The sequence below is a fragment of the Panthera leo genome, chromosome B4, assembly GCF_018350215.1.
Source record: "Panthera leo isolate Ple1 chromosome B4, P.leo_Ple1_pat1.1, whole genome shotgun sequence".
In the NCBI taxonomy this organism is placed as follows: Eukaryota; Metazoa; Chordata; class Mammalia; order Carnivora; family Felidae; genus Panthera; species Panthera leo.
The window spans coordinates 99,486,174-99,499,353 of NC_056685.1; the positions used below are offsets into that span (position 1 = coordinate 99,486,174).

General features: G+C 35.9%; 1 protein-coding gene across 13 annotated transcripts in view; it reads right to left on the reverse strand.

Moving 5' to 3' along the window:
* The window catches only part of OSBPL8 (oxysterol binding protein like 8), a 152,414-nt gene that overhangs the window by 63,179 nt on the left and 76,055 nt on the right, over positions 1-13,180 (reverse strand). For 9 of the 13 annotated variants that reach the window (XM_042947223.1, XM_042947214.1, XM_042947216.1 and 6 more), the window contains one exon: positions 9,511-9,648. In XM_042947223.1, coding sequence (XP_042803157.1) covers positions 9,511-9,601 — 91 coding nt within the window. In that variant the 5' untranslated portion in view covers positions 9,602-9,648. Of the gene's footprint in view, positions 1-1,390; positions 1,511-9,510; positions 9,649-13,180 lie in introns of those variants that run through there. The other 4 variants (XM_042947220.1, XM_042947222.1, XM_042947215.1 and 1 more) reach the window with 2 other exon arrangements.

Sequence of the window (13,180 nt, forward strand, 5' to 3'; positions counted from 1 at the left end):
AATCAAGAGTTGGATGCTTAACTGACTGAGCCACCCAGGCCCCCTTACTGCTTCACTCTTAAAATTTATGTATGTTCAAACTTACAACAACCAAAATGAAAACAGAAAAATTTCTATGAAACTGTTTATTTTCTCTCAGAAATTATGCAAATATTCCTTGGTAAATTAAATTCATATCATCTTGCTATAATAATACAGAAACGTGCCTCTCCATGCCTCAAATTAGGAAAGGAAAATTGTAGCAATCAACTCTATAGGTGAAACTATTTTACCAGTCTTGCTAAGAAGGTGATCTCAACCTCTCAGACTTTGGAAACAAATGGGAGGAAATCCCAACCGAAAAAGCACTGAGAAACTAGTGCAAGTAGTACCTTATAATTCTTTAATGTTATCTTAAGTAAACATACACACACACACCTTTCTAAATATTTTTCTAGTTTTTATTTATTTTTGAGAGAGAGAGAGTGAGTGTGTGAGGAGGGGAGGGGCAGAGAGAGAGAGAGAGAGAGAGAGAGAGAGAGAGAGACAGAATCCGAAGCAGGCTCCAGGCTCTGAGCTGTCAGCACAGAGCCCAATGCAGGGCTTGAACTCACAGACTGCGAGATCATGACCTGAGCCAAAGTTGGGTGCTTACCTGACTGAGCCACCCAGGCGCCCCCACACACATACATATCTTAAGTAAATATAAATATGTACACACGCATGTATTTTAATTAAATACACACATGCATACACAAATACAGAGAACATTTATAGGAAAAACAGTGCTTTAGTACTCTTAATGTTAATCTTGCTGCTTTGTTAAAGAAGCAATTAACAAGGTCTGGCAATGGTAAGACAGACTCGTCTCATCTTTGCAAAGATGCTTAAAACAGAGCTAAATTATTTTCAATAAATGTTTTCAAAGTATTTCAGTTTTATCTACAGGAGCATAGGAACATTTGAAAAACACAGATATAGCAACATTTCACAAGAGGGATTTAGAAAAATATTGCGTTCTCATTTTTTTAATTTGCCAAATATTTTAATTTTTTAATTATTTAATAACTTCCATACCTCTGAAGCAACTATCTGAACACAAGGAATTTCAAACAGAAAACAATTCTGTCTTAAGAAATAACTTCAAAAGTCCAACAGTGAGGATTCAAAAACTCAGAAGAAAATTAACATAACCTCTAACTTATATACTATTTGTAATGAAAATGACCTATGGCTACTAATCAAAGCACAGCATTTAGGAGAAAAAAAAAAATAAAGATGGTGGGGTTAAATTCAAGTACTCTTTCAGGTAAAACAATTTTCATGAAATACAGCACATACATTCAAGACACATTTGTTACGTGTCTAGAGTCTTATCAGTGTTTAAGAATTGATCCTAGGAATAGCTTACCAAGGAAGGAGGAACTGCTTCGATTCATGGAGGAAACTGACTTCTTGGTCTCCTTTCGTCTATAAACCACTTAAATGAAGGTGTCACCTGAGACTTATACCAGCGATGTCTAAAACTGTCACCCTGGGGAATACGGTACAACATCTTCGCACTAGTAAACTCTGCAAAGAAAATCCCCCTTTACTTTGAAGTCTTCTATTAAGTAGTAGATATACACCCATCACATCATGTTTAATGCTACCAGGGCATTCAAGGTGAAGGGACTTTGAGGTTTCAGAGAATTTACTAAAGGATAACAGAAACTCATTGTACCTTTAATTCAAAGCATGTACCTTTTAATTCAAGTCTAGATAAACCAAGCATGGTCTAAATTAATTTAGCTAAAACTAGTTAAGCAGATAACTGATTAAATAGGTAACTTTTAGTTTTAAAAGTCTTAAAATTTTTAACATTTAAAAATTAATTTGAAACCTACTCAAGTTTTGACAAAACAACATTTTATATTCTCTCACAAAGCACTATAACTGAAAGATGGTTTTATAAAACTAAAAGTATGCAAAATCGCTTTTTATGACCAAAGAATGAAAGGGTAGCTACAGGATGAACTACAGTTAACTCATCAAGCTTCGATAACAACTGCAAATGTTCTCTAGAGGGAACAGAGTATATGTGAGACTATAATTTAGTCTCTAGGCTCCCTGGGCACTGTTCTTATTCAAAAGTAGAAGAAGAAAGGGGAGACAATAACCTAATAAATGTACATATTTCTCTTTCTTGACAAACAACTGAATTACATAAAATATGTCAAAGAAGTCAGCATAAAACAAATACCATCCTATCTAAGAGACTGTAATCATTCTAAAGTTCAAACTATTTTTAAGGAAACTGGTATACTTAAGGTAAAAATCTGGCATGTAAATAAGTTCTGGAATAATCTCATTACCATTATTTAAACATATAACAAATAAAAGACTATCTTGATATGTGTGGGCTTTAGTGAGAAGAATCAGTCTCCCTATTTTCTTCAAAAAAAAAGAAAAGAAAATCCTAAATCAATGGAAGGAAACCACACCACAAAAAAAAAAAAACAAAAAAAAAAACAACTAACAACTTAACTGTTTTTAAGGGATAATGACCTACATTAAATTGGTATGAATCAATATGCATGAAGGAGACTTAGCCAGAAAACAGGAACAATCAGACTCTTTGCCATTCTAAAGTACCAGCAAAACAAACTTCTAACATGACAGCATGTATAAAACAAAAAGAAAACAGCTGACCCTGTAATTTACTCCCGCAGAGTGGAGTATTAAGACTATAGGCTATGACAGTCCTGAGATTGAAAACTGCCTCTGACATTTACTAGTTTTGTGAATTTGAACAAATGTCTTAACATACCTGATCCTTAGTTTTCTCATTTGTGAAGCAGAGTAACTGCTTCTATGTTTTATGAGGTTGTTTCAACAGTTAAATATAATTTTGCACATAAGACTTTTAGCATATTAGCCAAACTTGGTAAGTGCTCAATAAATGGTAGCTAATAGCAAGAGTTCAGCAAATGGCACCAATATAATGCCATTTTTTCCTGATGCATTGTCATCCACTCTCTTGTGGGACTTTCTCTTTAGCAAACATGGGAACAATATCATAGATGAGATTCATGTTAGAGAACAGGTGAACATTGCCCCCAGAATTGCATCTATTCAGTAAAAAAAAAAAAATGAGACTAAAGCTTCACAAGGGCAGGGACTAACACATAAAAGGTGCTCAATATAGGCATTCATTCAGTTATTCAACACAAAAGTACTTACCGTGTTCAAGTTACTATGTATGCTAGGAACAGATGAGTATTTTTTTTTTAAAAAGGACAATCTCTTTCCTGAGGAGCTTACTGACAATGTCATTTACTCTCCATACCTTTCTTCCATTTACATTAACCCTCCATTATTCTATCAATTCAGTATTCATCTATTGGAGCTTGCCTCAGCCCCCAAAGCCACTTACTTACACACTGAGCTGTCCACTAATTCTGACATTTCCTCCTACAGATCCCACCCCCTCCACCGAAGCAATTAACCAAACTCATCCATTAAACCTCCACTCCCCTGCCAGCATCCCATGCCTACTCTGCCACTTTTATTGCACATACCTAGTAAAGCCTAACCTCACAGAAGACAATCTCACACTGAGGCAGGTTAATATCAACCTCAACTGAGGCCCAAACACTATCGGGCACCCCACTACCATGGTTCTTCCACTTTCCAGCTGTGTTCCTAGGCCTGTCAACACCTCACCTTCACACTGAACCCCATCATGGTTGCCTCCTCTGAGACCTGCCCAACTAATTATGTATTTCTCTTTACTGAGTTTGTCCTGTCAACATTTGGACATGCTCAAATATCGCCTTTCTTAAATATCAATTTTGCCCCATTGTCTTTCTCTAGCTACCATACACATTCCTCCCCTTCAAAGGCACAATTCCTAAAGAGTTTGCCAACTGTCTTCAATTCCTTATCTTTCTTACTCATCCTATTGCTCTCATCTTCTGCCTTCATCACTGTCCCCAAAACTGAATTCACAAATGTTAGCAATGATATCTTGTCAATGGATCATTTTTCTTAACTGGCTTGACTTCTGAGCTGCACGTAAAACTACAGGTCACTCTTCCTCCCTCATAAAACCGTCTGTTTCATTCTTCTGGGATACAACACTCCTTTACAAAGCTCCTCTGCCAATACTTTCTCCATCATATCCTTAAATGTTGACATTTTTTAGGATGGTATTCCAACTACTTTTCTCAAGCTTCAATTCTTCCCAAACTTTTTACAACTTACAATGAGAAATATATTTTACATAAGTACACGTATGAGTGTATGAAGATAAAAATTTCACAGATCACACAAGCTTTGATCTTTTGATTCTATTTTACTTCATTTAAAACACAATACTGTCTGGGAATCTCTAAACTGATGCATATGGTTGTTTTAACCATCTCAATTACTCTATGCTGATGACTTCCAAATCTACACTTCCAGTGCAGAAGTGTCTACTAAACCCTGAACTCATAAAGCCAACCTCCTCCTTAACATGCCATGTGGATAGCTCTAACACACTTCAAACTCACCATGTCCAAAACTGGAATCCTCAGCATCTTTCCCCCAAACTTGGGTCTTCCTCCATAGTTCCCTATCTTGGTAAACTTTTAAACTAGTTTCCCAAGCAAAATATGTAGGAGTCATTGCGGATTCTTCCTTCCCTCTTTCCACTGTCGCCTCCACCCAAATCATTCACTAATCCGGGACAAATTTTCCTTTTTTTATTCCTAAACTGTCACTCCCATCCAGGCTATATTCACCTTACCTAGATAGTACAGTCTAGTAGTGAATCTTCTGATTGGTACTATATTCTTCCCAATTTATAAATATAATTCTAATCACTGTGTTGCCTACTATTATAGTTATCTATTGCTGTACCTTAAACTACACAAAACTTAGTGCTTTAAAACATTAAATTATTTGCTCACAATGCTGCAATTAGGCAAGTTGAGGTTGGTGGTGGCTTGTCTCTGATCCACACAGTATCTGCTAGAACACCCAATATGGCTTGTCACTCTTACGGACCTTCAGCTGGGATGACTATAGCAAGCTGGGGCTAGCTATTTTGGGCTTCCAGACTGCACGTTGAAAGGGTAGGGGTAAAGGAAGAATAAACTCCATTTCTTGATGGGCAAGTGGCAAGAACGCATAAAAAAAAGGCATGTAAGATGAAAGATATTGTTGCAGTCATCTTTGAAAATGAAATACACCACAGGCCACTTAATTCACATTCCTTCTACATCCAAAATACACTCAATGTCTCCCCCAAGCCAAAACATCATTCTATTATAGCACTGACTATAAGGCTGGGTCTAATTATTTAAATCCTTGGGTTTAGTTCCTCACATGTAGCTTCTCAGATGTACCTCCTCTGAAGCCAAAATCCCATCACCTCAAAAGACAGCTTCTCTGCCCCACTGTAGTAAGCCAGGGGTAGGACTACAATGGACACTGGGGTTCAAAAGATGAAGGGGATGAGGAGTTACACAGAAGGCACAATAAATAGTCCCACAGCTGTTGTGAAATCTGCTTGGCACATGTCATCAGCAGTTTGATTAGAACAGTTATGGGGATGCCTGGGCGGCTCAACCAGTTATGCATCTGACTCTTAATTTCAGCTCAGGTCATGATCCCAGGGTCATTGGATCGAGCCCTCCATCATGCACTGAGAGTGGGGCCTGGTTGGGATTCTCTCTCTCCTTCTGCCCCCTCCTCCACTTGTGCGCTCTCTCTGAAAAATTAATTAATTAAAACAAACAAACAAAAAAGCACAGTTATGTTCTTTGAAAATAGTCCTTTGGGGCTCTTGACTCTGCCTTCTGGGCTCCTGGACTCATCCCCTGAGTCAGTCTTCCCATTTCATAAGAAATGGTCCATGTTTGCAACAGTGTAGTTTTCTCAGCCTGCTTCATGCCCACACAAGATTGGGATTCTCCCCACACACAAAGGCTCTTTTTAGTTGAACTATCCTTTTCCATCTACGCTGGTGGTGTTTCTACTAGCACCATTCTTGTAAAAACATTGTGAGTCTCTTATGAATTTTATTAGAATTAACTCAATTTAACAGATGCCACATCCACAGATTTCTTTGAGATAGCCAGTTCACTACTCTGGGCTATGTCATGGTGCTGTAGGACAGCGGACTTAAAAGCCTTAGAAGCTCTTCTGGCTAGCTGAGATATTCTGAAAGGTACACCTTTTAGACTCTTTAAAGCCCTTTTGAAAGGCTCCAAGAGACACTGCCTTTCTGAACTCTCAACACAGAATCTTACAGAAGCCTGATCTTGATTGGATCCTTATTCTGAGGCCATTTTTTACTAATGGCACCCTGGGATTTGAGAAGTGTTTAGATAAGTAAAGGGAAGGGAGAAGGCATTCATTCCATTCCATAGGGGAGGATACCAGGATAAATAAAAGCGCAGTCTTGCGGGAGAATAGCAAAGAAAGTCATCCCGCTGGGTTCATGATGAGGGGAAACACAAAATGAAATTGGAAAGGTAGAATAAAATCAGACAAATTAAGAGTCCTGATTACCAGATTATGGAATCTGGAATTTAAGCTCTCGACGGTTTGTCCAAATGTTACTACATCAGAGACACCTGGAGAGTTTTATAAATACAGAGCCTCACCCTACAGGAAAAAACAGCTCCCAGAGCTTCTGAAAGGCTGGAGTAGAAATCTGTATCTAAGCAAAGCTCCCAGGTGATTGATTCTCAGACACAGCCAGACTCAGGAGCCACTGCTCTAGGCAATAGTCAACTGGTGACTTTTTGAGAATGGGAGGGACATAAATGCAGTTATCTAGTGAAATTTTTGGTTACAAATCTGAATAAAAATAAATTACCCTTACCAAGTGCTCAGTTTCCTCACTTGTGAAACAGGGAAAATGATTTATACACCATAAGGTTCTTGCAAGAATTCTAGGAGCTAATGCATGTAAAAAATCACTTAGAGACATGAAGAGCATTAAAAGTTAGTCATTATTACTGTAAGTTTCTAGAACTCTTAAGTCTTTCCATTCACAAGCTGATAATACTAAGCAAGAGTATTTGAGATATTGTAGACAAATCAAAGAGGTTTACAGAACACTTGTTAATCTCCTCTAGCAGTTTATCTTCCTCATAATCAAGAGTTAATGAATCTACCTTATTTGAAAACAAATCTGACACCTGGAAACTCTGATATGGAATTTCAGTAGGTAAACCCAAGATATTTTGTGTTACACAAAGCCAATAGGTTGACTTTAATAAAAAGTATATTCAGTATGTAATTCACTCCATAAATATTAATCAGGTGCAAATTAAGATATAACTGACACTAGAGCTGCTTTAAATGCAAAAATTAGAGGTTTACATGGGTCACTAAAATAATTTCTAAATGAGCTTAAGATGCTTAAGATGCTTAAATACAGCAACAGCTGAAATATCAGCTTACAACTCAAACAGAATAATTTATTTAAAATAATCATAATTATTATTTATTAAACATTTCCCACTGAAATAAAGTACAAAATGATCATGTAACTTACTATTTACCAATTAATATTCATTTAAAAAGAAGTCACTAAAGCCTACTTTTAAAGAATAATTCATAGTCACAATCCCAAAACCCGAATAATTATAGAGACATTGTGATAGTTAAGACTCCAAATTAAATTTTTAAAATATTTGATAACCTAAGTATACATTAGCTTTAAAACACCAAACTTAAGTGTTTAGTTTTAAAAGCAGAAATCTTTCCACCATTGCTACCGTAGTATACCGCAAGAGAGTTCAAAGCATCTGATTAAATAAACTGTGCTAAGAAGCAGAATTCAAGATATGAAATTTATCAAATATGAATTAGGAAGTGAGGTCCATAATCCTTAGGAGTCCCCAAGACTCTTTTAGAGAGTCTGCAAGGTTAAAACTAGTTCCATAATAGATTTTCATTGTGTTGACATTTGCACTGACGGCACAAAAGCAATGTTCAAAGTGCTAACACCTTAGCACAAATCAACGCAAAGAGACTGTTGTAGGGTCACTGATTTCTTCACTGCCATGCACTTACAGTAAATGGCCAGTTTCACTTACAGATGTTGTTGATGAAGCATTAAAAATTATTCATCTTAAACCCTGATAGTTTTAACATTTCTGTGTGACAAGATGAGAAGTATGCATAAAGTACATCTTTGTATTGTATTTTAAAATGTGTCAACACTTAGTAGATCTACATAATTCAGTAACTATTTCCCAAATGACTAATGCTTGATGTTAAAAAAAATCATGCATGAGTAAAGAACCATTCGAAGTTCAAGAGAGATGAATGGACTTTAACTTAAGAGAGTATGAAAAGATTATTGATGCGGTTTCAGATTCTACTTTGCAACCAATATTTAAGAAACTACCACTTGTGGGGTGCCTGGATGGCACACTCTGTTAAGTGTCCTACTCTTGATATAGGCTCAGGTCATGATCTCATGGTTCATGGGATCGAGCCCTGTGCCAGACTCTGCACAGACAGCACAGAGCCTGCGTGGGATTCTCTCTGTCCCCTTCTCTCTCTGCCACTCCCTCCGCCCTCCCTCCCTCCCTCTCTCTCAAAATAAATAAATAAACTTAAAAAAAAAAAGAAACTACAACTTGTCAAATTTTGGTGTGTATCAAAGACTATTTGCATTTATGTATAAAGCTATTAGTGTAATCCTCCCTTTCCCGACTATGTATGTGTGTGAGGCCAGATTTTGTTCATATACTTCAGTCGAATCATTACATCATGATTGCAGAAGCAGATATGAAAATCTGGGTGTCTGTTTGTAAACTAGATATTAAAGAGATTTGCAAAAATTGTAAATAGTAGTTCTCAACCAATGACAATTTTGTCCCTCAAGGGACATTTGGCAAAGTGTCAGCTATTTCTGGTTGTATACAACTGGAGAAAATGCTATCGTCATCTAGTGGGTAGAGGCCAAAGATGCTGCTAAATACCCTACAATGCACAGGACATCCCCCGCAAGAATTATCCAGCCCATAATGTTAATATTGGCAAGTCTGAAAGACCATGAGGGAAAAGAATACCACTCTTCTCAATACTTTTTTTTGAGGGAAAGGAAGGAGGAACATAGTTATTTTTAATAAAAACGTTATTCATATTAACCTGCAAAAGGCTTATTATTATAAATTTAAATGATTAAGTATAAACATTTTTAAAATTTCTTCCTTCTATTTTACGATAAATATCAATAGGTTAATCCACATAAAAGTTCTTTGAGGTCTCCAATAATTTTTAACAGTGTAAAGGAGTCTTGAGACCACAAAGTTTGAGAATCACTCAATTAGAACAGTATAACTAACCAAGTACACTGGGGAATATAAGAGGAATTAAAAGGACTCTAAAGGAAAATAAACTCATTTCAAGAGTAAAATAGATGACCAAAGCAAACAAAAAACCCATAAAACCAAATAGCTACAAAGAAAAAATTATGATAGACCTAAAATGTCATTCTCCCCTTATAACCACAACTAAATTAAAAGCACAATTTCTTACCCTGACTATGAGGACTTGCTGGACTAAAAGATGGCTGATACAAATCTTTGGTTGGTGTTGGATAAGCTTCTTTCCCTTGGCGCTGACTCATCTTTCCTGGTGTCAGATGTTGAGATTCGTCACTGTTTGCTACCACAGCTCAAGGAAAGAAGAAAAAAAGAATTAGTACTGATGTTACACATTTACATAATTACACAGTTAATAATACGGTACAGAACTATGACTGAAATAGCCTCAATAGTTATATTTGTTTTCCAACTCTGTACTTTAATAAATCTGCATAACTTTTATTTTCTTTTAATTGTAGTTTGCCATCAATCCAAGAGGAACTGATTGCTAGGTATGGGTCCAATTACACAAAATTTAGACATTATAAAAATGAAAATACAGTCAACTAAAAATGAAAGGTACTCCAAAGTTTACTATGGCCTTTTCATTGTGCTATTAACTCTTTACATTTGCCAATAAAGCAATAAGCAAGAGACAAAGTCATTTCATTAAAAAAAAAAAAAAAAAATGGGGGCACCTGGGTGGCTCAGTCAGTTGAGAGTCTGACTTCAGCTCAGGTCATGATTTCACAGTTCGGGAGTTTGAGCCCCACACTGGGCTCTGTGCTGACAGCTCAGAGCCTGGAGCCTGCTTCAGATTCTGTCTGTTTGTCTCTCTCTCTCTCTCTGCCTCTCCCCCCCACCCCCACACTCTGTCCCTCTCAAAAATAAACAAACGTTAAAAACAATTTTTTTTAAAAAGAAATACAAACGGTCACTAAACATATGAAATACTCAACCTTCATTAGTAATCAGAAAAAATACAAATTAGTAGCAATATAAAATATTCATATTCACTAGAATTTCTACTCTAATTTCTAATTTTCATGAAAAATAGGTATGATTCTTGTTTTAGAAATAGGAAAACTTGAGGTTCATTCAGAGACTGCTTTACCTAAGACTCAGTAATAGAGGTAAGATGTCTAACTCAGGAGCATTTGGTTCCAAAGTCTAATCTCTTAAAAGCTTGCTTCCCCAATAATCAATTTAAATAGTGTTTAAAGTCGTTATTCACCCATTTGGTAATGAAGAAGAGCAATACCCACTTGCAGGGAGGGCAGAAAAGAGAAAAATACTCAAATGAAGGAATAGGGCAAATTGTGATGAAATCCACAGTGCCCTAGCCATCTCCATGTCCATTCATTTTATGTTTCTGTGCTTTCTGCCTACAAAAGCTTAGCTTTATCTTGAGAAAGAATGATTCTGTCTTCACTACAGATTTAATTTGTAACTTAACCAGAACATCATGTTCACATTTTTATCACTGTACCTTTTAAATCAACTCCTTTAAATTAAATTGTTTTCTATTGTGCTCAAGTTTTCAAGATCTATATTTTAGCTCTGTACATTTCAATGTAAAAACTAAAACAAAACAAAACAAAACAAAAAAACCCAAAACACAAAAACCTTTCACTTAACATCCAAGTAAAGATATAAAAAGTCTATGTTCCCATCAAGTCCATAAAAAAAAGAATCTATACACTGAGGACTCCTGAATTTATCTCTTCCTGAACTAAACTCACACATCCAATTGCCTGCCTTATACTAGCCTCTACTTTTTAACAGGCATCTCAAATTTATCCAGAGCATAATTCTTGATTCTGTTTATCCTCCAAACCTACCACTCACTATTCTCCTCCACCACTTTCTCAGGCTAAAAACTTTAGATATATTCTTTTATTTTTCTCTTTCTTAAACACTTCACACCTGATTTATTTGTGAGATCTTTATAGATTACCCTCAGAATTTATCTTGAATCTTTTTACTTCTTCCCACTTCTACAATTATCACCTTATTCTAAGCCAACATTACCTGTCCACTGGATCACAGCAACAGATTTTTACCTAGTCTCCAGACTTACTGTCTTGCTCTTTGCTTGTTTAGAATTCATTCTCTACACAGAAACCTGAATAATCTTTGTAAATCATGAATCAGATCTGCACCACACAGAAATATCCTCAATGCTTTCCATTATACTTGAATCCCATGGCATACAAATTGAAAAGTGTCTGGCCTCTGCTTACCTTTACAATCTCATTCTCTACTACTCTCCTTAGTCACTTGGCTACTTGGCTCCAGCTAGAATGGCCTTCGTGGTATTCCTTAAAACATGCCATTTTGCTCCAGTGTCTGGGTCTTTCTATCTCTTGTTCTCTCAACCTGGAAAACTCCTACTGCAGAGGTTCACATTATTGACCCCTCTCTACATGTTGTCTGTGCTCTAATGCCCTATCTTCAACAAAGTTCTTCATCATGCCTATGAAATTTATCAATTCTTTTATTATTTTGGTTAGTGTGCACTCTGCCACGATTATACTCTATCACTTTATCATACATGATTTTCACTGTTGCTCTTATCACTATCTGAAATTATATCATTTGTTTATTGTCTGCCTTCTACAGGAGACCATTAAGTTCCATAAGAGAAAGGAGTTTTATCTGCCTTATATTTCCATAAATCCTCAAGTCCTGGTATGGTTCTGACATAATGAAGGTGTTCAATAGAGTCTTGCTGAATGAACCAATCAACAAATTTTATACCTTTTCAAACTTTATTATCATAAAGTAAATGGCAGCTCCTTTGGTTACTAAGTCCAAGATCCACTTAATTCCTAAAAATTACTATTAAAATTAAAGATGTATGGTATAGATGTAGGAAGAGACAAATTGACCTAAAGAACAAAACAGAGAGATCTCATAATCAAACCCATGCATACGCTGAGCCTAGATATACAACAGAAGTAGGGACTACCTTCATTAATGGTACTAGGAAAATTAAGTATTGGAAAATCAGGTCCCTACCCTCATACCATGCACAAAGAACAGTCTTAGGAAAATTAAAGACATCACTGTAAAAAGCAAAACTTAAAACCTTTTAGAAGAAAATATAAAAAAAAATCTTTATAAACTTGGGATAGGGAATGATTCCTCTAAAAAGACACAACAAAGCACTAACCAAAAATAAAGAACTGATAAATTCCACTATATTAAAATTAAGATTTTAATCAAAAGGTACCATAAAAAGTTAGAAAGAAAAACAGGATATTTGCAACATATATAATTAACAAAGGGTTGGTATCCAGAATATGTTAAGAAAGATAACAAGCCTATAAATCAATTAGAAAAAGACCAACAACACAGTAGAGAAATGTAGGGATACATCAAAAAGAATAAAATACCTAGGAATACATTTAATCAAGAGGTGAAAGACATGTACAATGAAAACTATAAGACAGTGATAAAAGAAACTGAAAACACAAATAAATGGAAAGACAGTCCATTCTCATGGATTGGAATAATTAATACTGTTAAAATGTCCATACCACCTAAAGCAACCTACAGATTCGATGCAGCCCCTATGAAAATTCCAATGGCATTTTTCACAGAATTAGAACAAAAATTTCTAAAATTTGTGTGAAACCACAAAAGACTCTGGATAACCAAAATAATCTTGAAAAAGAAGAACAAAGCTGAAGGCATCATGTTTCCTGGTTTCAAACTATAAAACAGAGCTACAACAATCAAAACAGCATGGTGAACACACGTAAATTAATAAAACTGAACAGAGGGCCCATAAGTACACCTGTGCATATATGGTCATATTAATTTGGGACAAAAAAGTC